Source organism: Crassostrea angulata, chromosome 8 (assembly GCF_025612915.1).
Source record: "Crassostrea angulata isolate pt1a10 chromosome 8, ASM2561291v2, whole genome shotgun sequence".
Lineage (NCBI taxonomy): Eukaryota > Metazoa > Mollusca > Bivalvia > Ostreida > Ostreidae > Magallana > Magallana angulata.
The window spans coordinates 59,798,252-59,814,812 of NC_069118.1; the positions used below are offsets into that span (position 1 = coordinate 59,798,252).

The 16,561-nt window shown below is 37.6% G+C and overlaps 1 protein-coding gene across 12 annotated transcripts in view; it reads left to right on the forward strand.

Annotated features, from left to right (window-relative positions):
- The window catches only part of LOC128157924 (IQ motif and SEC7 domain-containing protein 1-like), a 55,026-nt gene that overhangs the window by 19,067 nt on the left and 19,398 nt on the right, over positions 1 to 16,561 (forward strand). The window contains exon 1 of one of the 12 annotated variants that reach the window (XM_052820596.1): positions 461 to 482. The exons of 5 other annotated variants lie outside the window; for them this stretch is intronic. Coding sequence is in view for 5 of the 7 variants with exons in the window: in XM_052820586.1 (XP_052676546.1) it covers positions 14,054 to 14,124 (71 nt within the window). In the remaining 2 variants the exon portion in view is untranslated. Of the gene's footprint in view, positions 1 to 460; positions 483 to 1,955; positions 2,113 to 2,710; positions 2,868 to 7,303; positions 7,456 to 9,809; positions 10,036 to 10,861; positions 11,266 to 14,053; positions 14,125 to 16,561 lie in introns of those variants that run through there. 6 more of the 12 variants (XM_052820595.1, XM_052820590.1, XM_052820589.1 and 3 more) reach the window with 6 other exon arrangements.

Below are 16,561 nucleotides of genomic sequence, written 5' to 3' on the forward strand. Positions count from 1 at the left end.
CCTCACCCCCGCACCCTCTCACCGAGATCTTTTGAGGGGTGGCCCATTGTTAGGGGTTGATTCAGATCGTTGGCCTGTATTGAGTTTCCTCAAGTTTGAACAAGTGTTTTATTCTCCTGGAAGGAAACAAGAAAGTTGACACCCTTCCGAAGAATTTGTTCATTACAAAATTAGAAGATGTGAATGTTGTTTCTAAATATAGGACTGTGCATCTCATATTGTCTTATTTTGGTATAAACAGGTTTTTTTTTAATAACCGGCATAGTCACGTTAAACACCATGTTGACATGGACAGGACACGTAACATGTAAACAACAGGAGGTGTTGCTAAATATAGAACTGAGGGTCAATAAACAGAAAATAACGTTATCATCGTTAAATCACGGCAGGACTTTGAATGAGGCCTGGCTGTTCATAACGATCGATGATTAATGTTGAGTAAATACCTGACACCTATCCAAGGGGTATTCCGTTCAATGCAGGTAAATATTGATACCAATCAATCATATACAGGTAAATATTGATGTGGCCTATTGGGTCATGACAGGTGTTTTAGTGATCAGCTGATCTTGAGCCCAACTCCTGGTTTTAAATTCTTTCTCTTAGTCCAATAGATTAACAGAAAGACCAGGATTGATTATTTATTGAGGTAAAGGCTTTTTCTTCTTTAAAAAATATGAAATACCCTTTTAAAAGAAAATTTGATGGCTTCATACAGTTTATCATTAATTTTGTAAGGAGAAATTTTATGTGAAAAGTTTATGATGATGGCCCAATCCACTCCTATATATTTATTAATTAAGTTATCATTTTCAAAAAGAGGGTTTGATCTGACAATAAATGTTTGGGATTTGTAATTGTGTCATTTTCTGACAAGGAATATCCCGTTGAATAAGAATTCCTGCAGTTTATTATAAGCGTGAGGAATTTGTTTATGTGTTGGGACAAGGTGTGAAATTGATGTAGAGGCTTTGATCTGTTCACACCTGTTTGTGACCAGCTCTCTCACCTGACTGTGCATCAATGGGGGCGGGGTGTTACCTGCAGAGGGAGGTTATAATTTGATTAAGTTGTCTCTTCAGAATCATATGTAAAAAATCCTACAGGTGTGGACCATTGGTTTTGGGGAAAACTGTGGTTAGGAAGGTACCCATAAAAGTTACACCCCACTACTAACCTTAGGGTCCCAGAGAATGAACGAGGCAAGCCTCTATCCAAACCACTAATTAAACCACGGGTTACATTAGGCTGGGCAGGAATACCTGGGGTTAATTATAGAGGTCGGCTCAGCGGCACCAATCGGAACTCACAATACAGAACCGGAGGGTGGGGGTGGGTCCTGCTGATGAGAACAATCAGGGAGAAGGAAAATATTTTATAATTAAAGACATTATGAGATTAAATAGCCGTTGACAGTTTCAAGGATGTTTTTCTCTAGACTGTGAGACCGACCATCTTATAATTCATTTACTGTTGGAACATTCAGGGTGAACAGGTTAGTTTAGAAGTTTTTAATTTCTTTTAAAAATTTGATTTTCATTATACAAGGGTAACTGTCTTGCCTTTTACATGTACATATGAATCATTGAAGTCTTTGTGTTATGCTGCTTGTATCTGTCAAAAAGATGTACCGGTAGGACTTAATTAATGTTAATTAAGATATTCTTGGAATGTAACAGTGACCAAAAGTTGTGCAAAGATGGTGCATACATGATCTTTATTGAACTTTTAGTTGAAGCAAACCAATTTTATAAATGACATTTTTTATTTAAGAAGATAATTGTAAAGAGTTCTGCTGTTTTTTGGGTAAGAAAAACCTCAACAAACAAAACAAGAGGGAAAGATATACATGTGGAGTCTGATATAATTCTGTCTGCTGCCACAGCCGAGTTCTAGGGAGCAGTGAGGGAATGTTAACAATGGAGGATTGATGGAGAGGCTTCCAGAGAGAACACCTATAGATAGACATCAGTTCTATCTAAGCCTCCCTGCACACCGGCTGCTAAATCAGAGAGGTGCAGGTAAAGTCAGAGACGGGAGGCTGCAGGGGGAGAGAGGAAGCACTGGGTAATCACGGAGCCCCTTTAGGGATCTCTTCTGATGCTTCGAAGGGTACGCCACTCTTACTTGTTTCTTTTCCTGTGGGGTATGATTTGATAAAGAGTTTTGAAATAATATCTGTATTTAATTGGAAAGGCCAATCCTATTGGTTTCTTTTTTCTGTGGGCGTTTAATTGATTTGATTGGAATGAGATTTTTTAAAGGTATATATCTATATTTGGAGATGATTGGCTTTTATCATATCATTTGTTTGTGAATTTCGATAACATTGCTATTGTTTTAAATGAAGGCGTTATCTCAGCAGTCCAACTTGTTCAATAAGTGACTCTATCATGATATACCGGTACAAGGCCCTTCACGAATAGTACGGTGTGTGACTTGTGTGTTTGTGTATGTGACACTGACTTCTACAAGTCAGTGAAGTTTAAGCTTTGCTGAAAGCCAATTAGGATAACTCCTTAGGCTTCCTTGATCATTAAGGGGCTATTTGTTAAACCATTACTTTCACATATAAAGTTGCCATTAATCCACAAGTTCTATGAGTGAATGCGACACGAGGAAACCTCTTGAGCACCCTTACGTATAGCGGGCTCCACTCTTGTTGATCCTTATGTGTTTGTGTGTAAACTCTAATGATACACACTTATGTGTTTTAACAATATAATTGTGAACATAGCATAAACTGTGTAATTCCGGGTTAGGATTTTTCAAAAACTTGTTTTAATCTGGAGACAGGGATTTTCTGCTCGACTCTGGGTTGTGATCGACATGAATGCTTTGTTTCAAAAGCTGGGATTTAAGAAAAAGTAGGTACTGTTTCTGATATAGTTGGTCTGGTTGGTTTTAAATGTATCTGTGTGTATTGTGGCATCACTAGTATTCATAATTCATTGACTGTATAAGAGTGAAATGTCCTACAATTCCGTTACTAATGAAGGATTAAGGTAAAAGTGCAATACACCTTACACTGTGTATGCAAAGTTAGTAATTTGTACATAATTATCAAAACCCTTGCAGTACTAATCCAACAGATTACATGGAGTATGTTATTATTTTTCATTAAGAAATTGATTAATTAGTTAATTGGTGATTTCACAAAGATCTAGGAAGTGACTGTGAAGTGATCTCTAAATCTGTTCCACTTTTTGATCTAGCTTACAGAGTCTAATGAGTATATTTGTTAATGATTTATTTGTAACAACTGTATTAATAACAGAATATACTACACCCACATTTAGAGTATTTCATAATGGAGAACTATGGCAGTTGTAGATCTATTTGAGGCTAAAGGGAAAATTCAACACACAGTTTTCATGTTGAAAGTGGCAATGTGGTAGAAACCCAGACCCCAGGCCTCTTGTAAGCCTGACTGCACTCTTTTTTAATTAATTACTTTATCAGTGAAAACTTTTCATTAAAAGCAGTAAGCTTTATTTATCTGTGATCTTTGAAGACTCATTGTATATTTAATTAGTTTGGAGCTTCTTTAAGTAATGCAAAATGAAACTGACAATGCATATGGAATATATATTTTACTGAATGTTACAGTTCGAATGGAAAGATAACATTTTAGAAGTCACACTGATCATATTACTTCACAACAAACATATCTAATTCACTGTGTGAGTCCGTTTCACATAAAAATACACATCAGGAGAAAAATCCAGTTCTTTTCTGCTGTTAATTAGAAGACTTTCTGTTAATTTGATGAGCAGTGTTGACTATGTAACTTAGATAAGATGTACAGACCGGCTTGGATCTGAGGGGAGCGTAAATGAACCACAGATTAGACTAGATGTGTTTTCAATTAAATCTCTCTTTAAAAAACCGGGAAATTCTGTTTGTGACATCAGGAAAATGGAACAGCGATTCTGTGTGTATACAAATTAAAAGGCTTACACATCCCTCTTTAATTTCCCTCTCAGCGGAGTGCTATCCAAGTCTAAAATAGCAAAAAAAATGAGATGGAAAATTTGATTCTGTGTTGTACTCAAGAGGGTTAACTAATGTGTATTTATAAACACTGTTGTTTTTAGTTCAGGAATTCAAATTATGTCTAAAAGTACAATTACCTGGTATTCATTTATGAATACATGTATCTTCAACTCATGAAGCAATAAATGACTTTGTAAAAAAAAATTGGAGAGAGAGAGGGAGAGAGAGAGAGAGAGATTAACGAGCCAAATAATAAAGAATTAAAAAGAATTTATGATGAACATGATGATGATGATAATGATGATGATAGCAGTGATGATGATGATGAAATCTCAGTAATATATAACAGGAAACCCTGTAGAAATAAGCAGATGTCAGCTGTAGCGCTGTAATGCTTAGCTCTTCCTGGTGTCTTACATGTATTCTTTCACTGCAGAGAAAGTTTGTTCACTGTATCGATTTGATTCCAGGTGTTTTATCTAACATTGCAGCCAATATCTTGGTGATCACAGGGGCCTCGGTTTCTATTATAGGAAGGAGCTGCTATTTCTGTGTTATGAGTTTACATTGACTAATTAAAAAGTTATTTCAGTTCATTGATGCATCGATTTAAATCTGGACTCCATTGATTAGTTGTTACCATTGCTGTTGTTTAAATTTTAGATATTTGATCCCTCGGGTCCCATTACTCCAGTCTGAAAGACTGTACAAGTCACATATGATCACATTAGACTTACAGATCCATGACAGTATATATGTACAATAAATCTGTTGTACACCATTTACCTAGGGGAACCAGTTGTATCTTGTTGACTTGTATAACAGTAACACTCCATGTTGCTACCCCCCCCCCCCCCCAAAAAAAAATATATATTTATGCATTATCATGATTATTGCTGTAATCAAAGCTTCTTAAGGTACCTCACTACGTCTACACTTATATACTTTTTAAGACACTACGTCACAAGATGCCGATTTAAATGTTTTGTTAAACTGTTTATATCGTTGGATTGGATTGTATATCATCGTAGCTCAGTGGCTAAAATATTGGGCTTCTGAACCGCAGATCATCATCACTCAGCTGAGTTTGAATCCGCCTGGAGCTTTTGCTCATGTTAACTGAATTTAATTTTTGAAAATGTAATTTTCATCCAAAATTGCACATTTTTTTGCCTATTAGACTTAAATACTTCTTATCCATTATGATATCTATCATAATCAAGTAATTTTCTGCTGATTTGAGAAAATATTTCACGGTGTAGTGAGGCACCTTAAAGACTTCAGAGTTGACTTGATGTACTACAGATAAAGTTCAGGTGTAGGTCTAAAGCTCATGACAAACTTTTATTTTTAAAGCGATGATGGTATAAGGAAGAGTAGATTTTGTACTGGTACAGGCTGTAGCTTCATTCATACAAGCAATCACTGGGTTTATACTGACTGTGGATGACTCTGAAGCTGTGAGTCAAGGAATGCCAGAACTCGGTCGGTGTGTGCAGCATTTCTCCTTGCTTTCAAAGACATTGCAGCCTTGCTTTCATCAGTGTGAATCAAATTGGACAGTTTGGATCAGAACTTGTCTGGAATCTTCCTAGTGTAGCGCTCTGATGTATTGAAGCCTACATGTAGGGCGATTAGTGTAACCATTAATTAAAGCTGGGTGCCTCTAGCCTCGTTACTAAAGATCCTGACCTATAACTCTATATTTATCCTCTACATCATATTCTTTACATTGAATTACTTGTAATGAGTTGAATATCACCAAAATTAACTAAATCTGACATTATCCACAGTATTCTTTGCATAATGCAATCTGGTGAGGAAATTTTATTATTTTTTAAAACATGTAAGATTCCCTTTGATGATCTCTGTTGTCTGCCTGCATACATATTTGAGAGGATCGAGGGATCAGACCCTGATAACCATTCCTGCAGTATGTCGCTAGGCTGAGAGAACCTCGTAAGTCGGAGTAAATTGGAAGCAAACACCAGGAATAAGACCCTGTGTTCCTGCATACGCTGCAACATTCAGAGAACCTTGTATTAACCGGACAGCAGTGTCTGAACCAGCAAACACCAGATTTGATGGATGCTGAATGGTCTTTCTTTACATAAGTTGTAGGCATAAGACAAAACATAGGAATCCGTATCAACATGTTCCATGTTCAGCTATTGCTGTGCATTGGAGTCAAGTATTGGTTTGATATGGAAGATTCTGGCTCTAAATATCAAAAGATGGATCTGATGAATGTACTATAATGTTGATCTGAGAGTTATTCTATGTTGAACATAGATTATGTTAATCAAAGACTGTATTATGATGAACTGTTGGGTATACCATTATCTATCAGTATGGTGGTTTGAGATTTTTGTGAAGTTCTTTCCAGTATTGTAAAATTATCATGGTTAAAAGGTCTTTGTTTGATTTTTTCCCTGTGTACAACCTTCAGGGCCTTTCATGTATGTTTCAATTAATTGATGTTAAGGGTGGGTAGTAATTATCTAATTAATTCAGACTGGGCAAGAAAGATTACTCTTCCTAGAAAAAAAAAATCCTCTATATTTACAAGTTGCTTGAAGTACAGGATATTTTGATGTGAGGTGAATTTGGTTCATTTTATTTAAAAAAAATCTTACATATCTAGCAGGATACTCCTTGACACATTCAAACTCCCTGAACTGTTGATGTTAAAAAGAGATATGGGGGGGGGGAGGGGGAACCTGGAGATGGGAGCAAACCAAATACATGTAGTATTAAGAAGAAGAAGAAGAGGGACCCTGTACCATGTAGGACTATGGGGGTTAAGTTGCTCTTTGCAGTTTGCATAAACTTTTCTCTCTTTATTTGTGCATCAATCACTGAGGAAAGAGGGTATAATTTTCTTTTTTGACTTCACATTGAGGAGAGAGAGAGTGAAATATTTTGTGTTGACTTCGCATTGAGTAGATAGTATAATATTTTGTGTTGACTTCGCAATGAGGAGAGAGAGTATAATATTTTGTGCGTTGACGATGCATTGAGGAGAGAGAGTATAATATTTTGTGTGTTGACGATGCATTGAGGAGAGAGTATAATATTTTGTGCATTGACGCTGCATTGAGGAGAGAGTATAATATTTTGTGTGTTGACGATGCATTGAGGAGAGAGTATAATATTTTGTGTGTTGACGCTGCATTGAGGAGAGAGTGTAATATTATGTGCATTGACACTGGCAGATAGAGAGTATAATATTTTGTGCGTTGAGGAAGATGAGCTAGCCGTTGTCCCTGTACTCTGATCATGGCCGGGATTATCACTCACACTGTTAGTCAGCGACGAAGCAGGAAGCTTCGGAAGGAAGTCGCTCAGGATTAAACATTTTGACAACAGATGGAAACATTTTTGTAACAACCCTGTCAACAAGATATCGGGAGCAATGGAGGTCGAGAGAAGGGGAAGAACACGGCGTTCACCTAGCTGGTAAGGGGAGGGGGAGGGGGGAGGGGCAACAGACTGTCAGATTGATGTTGTTTGGAGGAAAGGCTCGTTGTTGATCAAGTGGGCCCTTACTTTTGTTTGAATTGCGGTAATGATCTGATTCTGATCACTGTTGTAAAACTAGTCTGATTTATACAGTATGTTCTAAATCAGTTTTTAGGAATTATTGGGTATGTGTTGTCTTAATAAGTTGATAGTTAAAACAGGAAGGATTTGTAGTGTATGTTGTTCAAGAAGCCATGATCCAATGGGATACTTATAATGATCAGCACGCACAGGTTTAATGTTCACTCAGGAGACGGAAGGAATGGTTTACATATATATGTAGCTGTGTAAAAGATCTGAGTGTGAGTGACAGTAAGAGGGCCAAGAGAGAGAGAGAGAGAGAGAGAGAGAGAGAGAGAGAGAGAGAGAGAGAGAGAGAGAGAGAGAGAGAGAGAGAGAGAGAGAGAGAGAGAGAGAGAGAGAGAGACACAGAGAGAGAGAGAGAGAGAGAGAGAGAGAGAGAGAGAGAGAGAGAGAGAGAGAGAGAGAGGAGAGCATGACTTTAAGAGGGCCAGCCCGCAGGCCGAGACTCTCTCCTGTTTACTGTGGTTTCATCAATATTCGTTGAATACCAATTTTCGGGGATTTCGTTGTTTAGTTAATTCACGAAATTAAATGTTCAATAAGGTGCTATTTTTATTAACATTCTGTATTGATAGGGTCATTGGCCACGAATTTACTGACAGCTCGATGTATGTAAAGATTGATGTACTGGGATATTGTGCTGCAGGTTAACCAAGCAGTCATGAATATTCATGTGCACAGAAAACACGAATATGCAAGAAAGTAATTGAATTCTCTTATTAAATATTCATAGTTTGGTAATTGCTGATTAGAATTGCCTGATTTTACTATCTTAAGTGGTAATTATATACATTTCTTCCATTTTAGAACCTAAGGGTATACTGTCCTCTATCTGTTTATTTGATGTTAAAGTGGAGAGAGAGAGAGAGAGAGAGAGAGAGAGAGAGAGAGAGAGAGAGAGAGAGAGAGAGATTTAATTTTGGTCACTGTTCTGCCAGTGTTGACCGGTCTGCAGGTTTTCTCACTGATTATCTTCAGTTGTAAGGTTCCCCTATAATCTCCTTATCAGCTCTACGTGTATATAAAGGTGTATACCTAGAGGTCTACACTGAGGGTATCAGCAGATAATGGTCCATTAATGAACAATATTAGTCTATAAATCAGTAAATGGCTTGTCTTCTATAATCCCCTTGTTGTCTTTTGAAGCTTTAAGTTACAGTCCACCTGATACAAAACCAATCAGCGTGCAGTGCTGCAGGAGTCATCATTACTTGTATAATCAATTCCTTGTAACTTTGATGCCCGTGGCCCAGAGATAGCGAGGGTAGGTACATGTATGTTGACCGACCCTCAGATCATGGCCCCGGTCCATGGTGGACAGATGTATTGGACCTATCAAGAAGGGCAGTGAAGCGTGTCAGAGTTATAGAATCTGTTTTAGTGATGGCCATCTCGGACCATCTGGGTTGTTGTCTCAGTGTGTAGGGACTATAATCTCAGTGTGTCTGTGTTTCAGTATAGAGACTGTCTCATTATTTCAGTATTATAGAGAATATCTCAGAGTGAGATGGTCAATGCAGGTCTTGTTTAATTTATTCAAAGGACACGGGTTTACTAAGTTTTGATTCAGGATTCATGACTCAGGTAAAATTAAAAAATTGTAGACTCTATGACGGATTTTATCCATAATTATGAAGTTAGTGCATATAACTCTTTAAAGGAGAAATGTGTTTTATAGCACATGTTTAAACAAGTATGAACTAGATCTCTAACGTGTGTAATGTTATATTTTGACAGTTTTGGGGCATTCAGCAAGGAGTCATATTTGGCCTCGTTTTATTACCTAATTATTTCCATAAAAACAACCGCTTCTTATTTCTGCCAGTCTGTCAGGAAATTCTAAACCGTAAAAAGGAAGAGTTTTGGGCAAATTTTAAACCAGATAGTTCTCCATTGAGGGTATGTGTCATTTAATCCTATACATTAAGAAATATACAAGTGTGTGTCAGATGAACACTGAGATGGTGGGCAGGGTGAAGTTGTCTTAGCCAGAGATACAACAGGCGGAGTATTGTTGTCTACTGGTGTTACGATTTGTGGGATTTTATGACCTCCCACTTGATCTATAAACAATTGATTTATGATCAGGGGCTGTAAGTCAAAAGTTTGAAGTTGACAAAGCAAGGAGTGGGGATCCGTGGGGATCGGTTCCCCAGTCAGTGCCCCTACTGGGTGTATCTCTGCAGGGATTGTACACAAATCAGTGGATGGCTTGTGTTGTGGATGTTTCAGTACTTCCATTGTGTAACTGTAAGTGTTGGAATACTCATTAGAAAGCAGGAAAAACGGTCTGGTTTATTATAGTCAACATACAGACTGCCTGTGACAGTACAACTTGTGTCCGGGGGTTTTGGTGTCAACAGAAAAACCTTTATCATTTTGGTGGATTTCAACCTTGCGTGATTGATTGATGGAGAATTGTTCAACCTTATGGTAGGGTAACTTGTTTGATATGACTCAATGAGCATATTCTTGATATAAGTGAAGATCAAGGTACATGTATTATTACTAAAAATTACCCGTTAATACATAACTGCCATAGTCCCAGACTGTGGCCTTCAAAGATTCACTTCTGGGTCATAGAGACATGCTTCTAATCAATGTATCTGCAGAAATGGTCTTAGCAAGATATATTTAGATTCTCTTTCTGGTTACTCTCTCTCTCTCTCTCTCTCTCTCTCTCTCTCTCTCTCTCTCTCTCTCTCTCTCTGTTTTTCTGATTTCTAATGCTCCTCTCTCTCTCTTTCTCTCCATTTCACTTTCTCTTTCATGATTCTCTTTCTCGCTAGCACTCCCAAGAATGAATAGATAAGCTGTAAATTGCAGACTCAAAGTATTTCATCAAGTTCATAAGGTCCGATTCAAATCCTGTTATATAGGCTTCATTAAAAGATAAGAAGATAATCCGTACTGGATCATTACCACATCTGAGTGGGCAAACCCAATGTAAGTAAAGAGTGAAATAGATAGAGCACTGTGTCCTTAGTGACTTCCTTTAGTGTAAGAGTGCAGCCCTCTATGGTTTGTGCAGTGGTTTTATTTGTGGAATTCACAGATAATGGTGTGCGGTGACGAAATCTGTCACACAATTCACTGCATGGCTTTAGTCACCTCAATTCACCGCTCAGTGTTAGCTTTTTTATGCAAGTCAGGAAATCAATTTCCTCGAAACATTCAAGTTCTCTCTCCACAGCTACTAAAGCAACAGAGAAATTTCTCTGTCCTAGTCCTGTGATGTAATAACGCAGGGTTTGCTCTTGCTGTGAGAATCTGTGATTGATGAAACAAGTGTTCAATGCCCACTGTTCTGTGTGTGTATTGGAGGCTTCATTGATCGGTTAACTTTGTATTAGTCATCATCGAGGGAGCTCGTGTACTGTGGATGGGGGACTTAACAGCGAGATCAGTAGTCCATTCTATCGGGAGACGGTCTTCGGATAAATCAACACACTTTGCTGTGGTTCCCAGCGTATGACATCACCATTATACATGTACAGGCTTCGTTGGAAGACGAGAGCTTGGAACTGGGTTAACAACATGATTACATTGCGGAAGTTTCCCATTCAGTGACAGTGTGGAAAATATCATTGATTTCATGAAACTTCTCTCTAATTCCTGTCTGTCTCTCGGATTTTTTTCATGAATGGCGTCTAATATGCTGTGGTAAGAATTAAACTCTCTATCGTTTTTTTGTGTTGCATACCAAAGATGATAGGCTTTATAAAATTCATCAAAGGTTCATTCAGTAGAACTAATGTTGTCGGAGCCCTCGTGGATATTCTAAAATGTTTGATATTCTTCCGAACCCCATCTGTGTATAAGTGTGTGGATTAATGTTCCAAAGTGCATGACTACATGTAAAATTATTTGGTGCATTTCGAATGTTTTTTCAAACATTTTTGAACAAGGATGTAAATGTATCTAATTTTAATGTTATTGAAGTATATAGGTGATGCTATACCGGTCCTTTTAGTGTATGCAAATACTTAGGATTAAGTATATATGAAGGCAGAGGCATTTAAATGGCATACAATTTTAATTCCGTTTCAGATTGAATCTGCGGTCCAATTTAATTAAGTTTTATCCCAGACTTAATATTAGGTAGGAAGTTGGGGTTCAAAGATCTTGAAACGATGTTGACATCGGGCATGTGGTTAAATAAAATGTCAGATTGAGTGCCTTTATTCCTGGGACCCTGGTTCTCTCCTCTAGTCCTGTTTTGTTTAAAGAAGCTCTTTCCAGGATTTCCTCTGCCTCAGTGTTGCCTCTTCAAGATCAAAAGGTCATTTTTCTCCGACACACAAGATTTTGCCATTAACGGATTTTGATATTTTTTATCTATCATATGTCCTGATTTTGCATGCACACAGTACTTAAAAAAGGTTGTTATTATAATACTTTTGTACAGACGAAACGTAATATATTCTCTTCTATGATATTACGGATGGCTGTAATGATCAATTCCTTTAGGAATCCCAGGGGCCTTCCAATATCATAAAATTCTGCGGCTCTGTATAAGATGTGTGTTCGTTCTAATACGGTTTGGATATTAACCCTATATCCTTCACTGCATAAATAGTGTACAATGGACAGCTATTCATCGCCTGTCTGTTACTGGAGCACCACTGGTATTGATTAACTGGGGTCCCCCGATGCTGCGTTCTTTGATGTTAAGTCTGTGGACTGTTTTAATCAATGTTGGTGGTATTTTCATGTTTTATTAATGATGGAACTTTATAGTGTTGAATAAAATAGGCATCATGTGCATAGTATTGACATAATACAGACATAGTACAGACACTTATAAGACTGACTCATCTACTACCAAATTTACATGATACAAATAAAAAACAAAAGAGCCTAACAGACTTTGTGCCATAAAAAACCCCATGGTATATATAGGTATATGCATTAACTGTTGGACTGAAAGCCGAGTTGTTTGTTAGATTGTTCATGTTTATTACACTCGGGGGAACACGGCGTAAACGTTAAACAACAAAAAATCTTATTGCTTGTTTTGTAATGCACTCAGATAATTGAGTGTCAACTCCACTCCAAACAAACAAATCACTGGAAACTCCGTTTATACATTGTACTAGTTTCTGAACGTCATTGCCTGTTTAAAAGGATCCGACAGGAGAACAAAACAAAATATTAGTGCACCGATTGACCGGTAGATCTGGGCGCGGATTTGAACCCCTAGAGGTCAGCAGACATGATGATTTAATAATCCGTCTGTCGTCAGGTGTGTAATTCAGGTGTAATTAAAGTGTTGTCAATCCCAGTATTTACCTACACTGTATTGTACTAGCTGTCAGTAAGATTATAATTCAGTTAGTATTTGGTACTTGTAAGATTATAATTCAGTTAGTATTTGGTACCTGTAAGCAGTGTAAGGTATAAATTTCACAGAATACCTTGCAAACAAACATTTAGGATTCAGGCACTTGCTGCTAATTTGATAAAGAGATAATTTTATGAAATCTCATGACTGCACATGTAGACGAGGAGTTAGAATTAGACTATTAGTGAGAGTGTGTGTGTTGCATAATCTATTAGGGAAGTACATGTCCCAGTCACGGGAGATAGTGAATTATAGTACCAGGCTAAGTGTTATTAGTACCATGCTAATGTTACATGGAATTATGAAATTGTAATGTTTGTGTAACGCGTGAGATGTGTGGATATATATGTAATAAACACGGACTGATCCATGACAACCAGGATTTGAACTTTTACACTTTTCAATTCTTTATCTATAATTGTGTGTAGTAGGATTTGGCTGGGAATAAAATAACTAGAAACAGATAAGGAGAGAGAGAGAGAGAGAGAGAGAGAGAGAGAGAGAGAGAGAGAGAGAGAGAGAGAGAGCATCTTGTTTTAATCTTTATCATCCAGAACTTTGTTATAAATAAACATATCATAATTCCCTAACTGCCTTCAGAGGGTCATAATCTGTACAATGTTAATTAATGCCACCCTCATCCCAATAATGTTAATTACCCCCTCCCCCCTATTGATTCAGTAACTTCCCTTCTGGTTGTCAGTGTGTTTATTTTGTTTCCACAATTTATCACCATGTTATGGTCAATTTGTCACATAATTACTCGGACCTATCACCGTTGCTAATGACCATTTAATGCCCACAACTCCAGTATGATAGTCCACAGATGGAAGGGGGGGGGAGGTGAAGTTCCCCCTCTAACCTGGCAGGTTTGGTTCCCTTCACCTGGTGCCAGGAATTTGCTGCAGAAGATTAACCGGGCTCTGTCGGCCAGGTGTTGCTTGGGCTTGATACAGACCCCCCCTGCTGATCGAGGAATCTTCTGAGAGATGAGAGAGCCTCAGAGGATTTCATTTTTAAAAAAAGTTTTTATCAGAATCAACAGGCTGTGCTCTCAGAGTGGTTGTTTTTTTTTGTTTTTTGTCGGAAGAAAAGATGATGTTTTGAATGGTTGATAATTTGATGGGAGTGCCTGGACATCAGAGGATGATAGGATTTCTGGATTTGTTTTCTCACTGGTAAGATCTGGGATGATGTACATGTAGCTGCTTAAAGAGATTTATTGTGTACTAAATGATTGAATAGTTTCAGAACTTTCCATCTATGAGGTCTGTCCATAGATAACTAAACTCACAGTTATAAATTTATGTTAAGATAAGTCATGAACGGATGGCAAAATGCTTTTTTAACATCAAACAGTTTTAAATTTTTGATATTAACTTCGAAGCGTTGATACATTTTCATTATGATCATGATGTTCATGTACTTCCATCCATAGTGATAACACAGGTTGTCCCATAATTCCACCTTCAAATGTCATAGTATGCCGGGGACTCCAAAAAACTGCTATATCCGATATTTCCCTATATCCATGTTCGTATTAACGAGTTTTACTGTACTGAACAATGCATTACTCAAGGATGTTAATGACACATGCATTCACTAAAGCGAGTCCTGACCTATTTATCCTAATCCCCCGGTAATCAGATAGAAATTTAAGCTTTTTAACTTTTTAACAAAATATAATCCTCTATTAATTTTAACATTACTTGCCAGAAAATTAATCCTCTTACTGGTATTATCCTAGACTTTTCCTCGATAATCTGGTTTACTAAGATTCGATATTGCAGGTGGCGATTGCAGATTTCATGATAGTCTGATTACAACTCTGCAGTGACTGCCAGCCCAAATCATAGTAGTACCCCACAAAACTCATTATAAAAAGGCTGCCTCCCCCTTACTCTCTATATCAAGAAGATAAGTGAGAGATATATCATACAATTAAACCACTGTGACATTTCTTGTTTTTTTGGGGGGAGAGGAAACTGAGGAAGCTTGATCCATTCAGTCAGGTGTTTTATACTCAATAATGGACTGATTCATAGTACCAGATCCTCACTGGACTGATTATTGTCCAGGTAAGCCTCCTTATGGTATCAGTATTCTGGGGACACCTGTGAAAGGGAGGGGCTCGGGGGCCAGAGTTAAATTGTCAGTGACCAGGGCCAAAGGTCAAAGTCCTCAAAACACTGTTGATTATGATCTATTCGTTTAATAGACATGTATATTCAGTTACTTTTAATTCAGTCGGTTGTAACAATTGCTTGTTAAAACACCACTTAATATCAACAGCAGTGGGCTATGAACACGTGTGTGAGAGAAAATCAATAGTACGGGTTTGTCGTTCAATGTGTTGATCTATCGATTTGTTTTGGAAGTATAGGATATCAGCCTTAAGAGTGAAAGTGAACTCGCATGGAAGGAAATTCAGCAGTGATTGTGAACGGAACCTAAAACTTTAGTAAACAGTTAGGTACAGTGTAATGTTATATGTACAAAGAATCAAAATTTTGTCAGTTTCCTGTAATAGCTTTTGTTAACTCGACTGTGATGATGATTACCAATGGGCCAATTGGATCGTTGTCGTTGTTGTCCAAGTGTAGACCTTGTGAACAAGGATTCCTAGTATTTAATGGGGTCCCCACTTGATTCCTCTATGTGGTAGATTCATCTCTTAGCTCTTTTTTGATGCTTCATTTTGCAGCATAACATTAGAAATTTTAGGAAAGAATTTCAAAAAATTGTGTCAAATATTATTTTTCTTTATTAATTAAGTCATCATTTTAGAAATTATGCCTTAGTAAAAATTGCTAATTTTTTTTTTATCACAAAAATAAAGATATCCATTTTGAAAACATTACAATCACAAAACTAACCACCATGTGGAGGCAGAAATGTCAACAAGACTTGGTTGCATTGACAGAGGGACCATAGAAATATTGAACCAGTGTTACATTTTATGTTTCAAGCTCCAGTGGTTATATATATTATAAGAGGCTCTTAAGAATTCAAACATCCTATACGTATTTCATTGTTTTCTAGTGTTACATCTTTGTTTATGTGATCGTCACCTGTTATTGTCAATGTTGTGAGATGGTCGCCTGTTGTTGTCAATGTTGTGAGATGGTCGACCATTGTTGTCAATGTTGTGAGATGGTCGCCCATTGTTGTCAATGTTTTGAGATAGTCGCCTGTTGTTGTCAATGTTGTGAGATGGTCACCTGTTGTTGTCAATGTTGTGAGATGGTCGACCATTGTTGACAATATTGTGAGATGGTCGCCCATTGTTGTCAATGTTGTGAGATGGTCGCCTGTTGTTGTCAATGTTGTGAGATGGTCGCCCGTTGTTGTCAATGTTGTGAGATGGTCGCCCATTGTTGACAATGTTGTGAGATGGTCGCCCATTGTTGTCAATGTTTTGAGATAGTCGCCTGTTGTTGTCAATGTTGTGAGATGGTCGCCCGTTGTTGTCAATGTTGTGAGATGGTCGCCCATTGTTGTCAATGTTTTGAGATAGTTGCCTGTTGTTGTCAATGTTGTGAGATGCTCACCCGTTGTTGTCAATGTTGTGAGATGGTTGCCTGTTTTTGTCAATGTTGTGAGATGGTTGCCTGT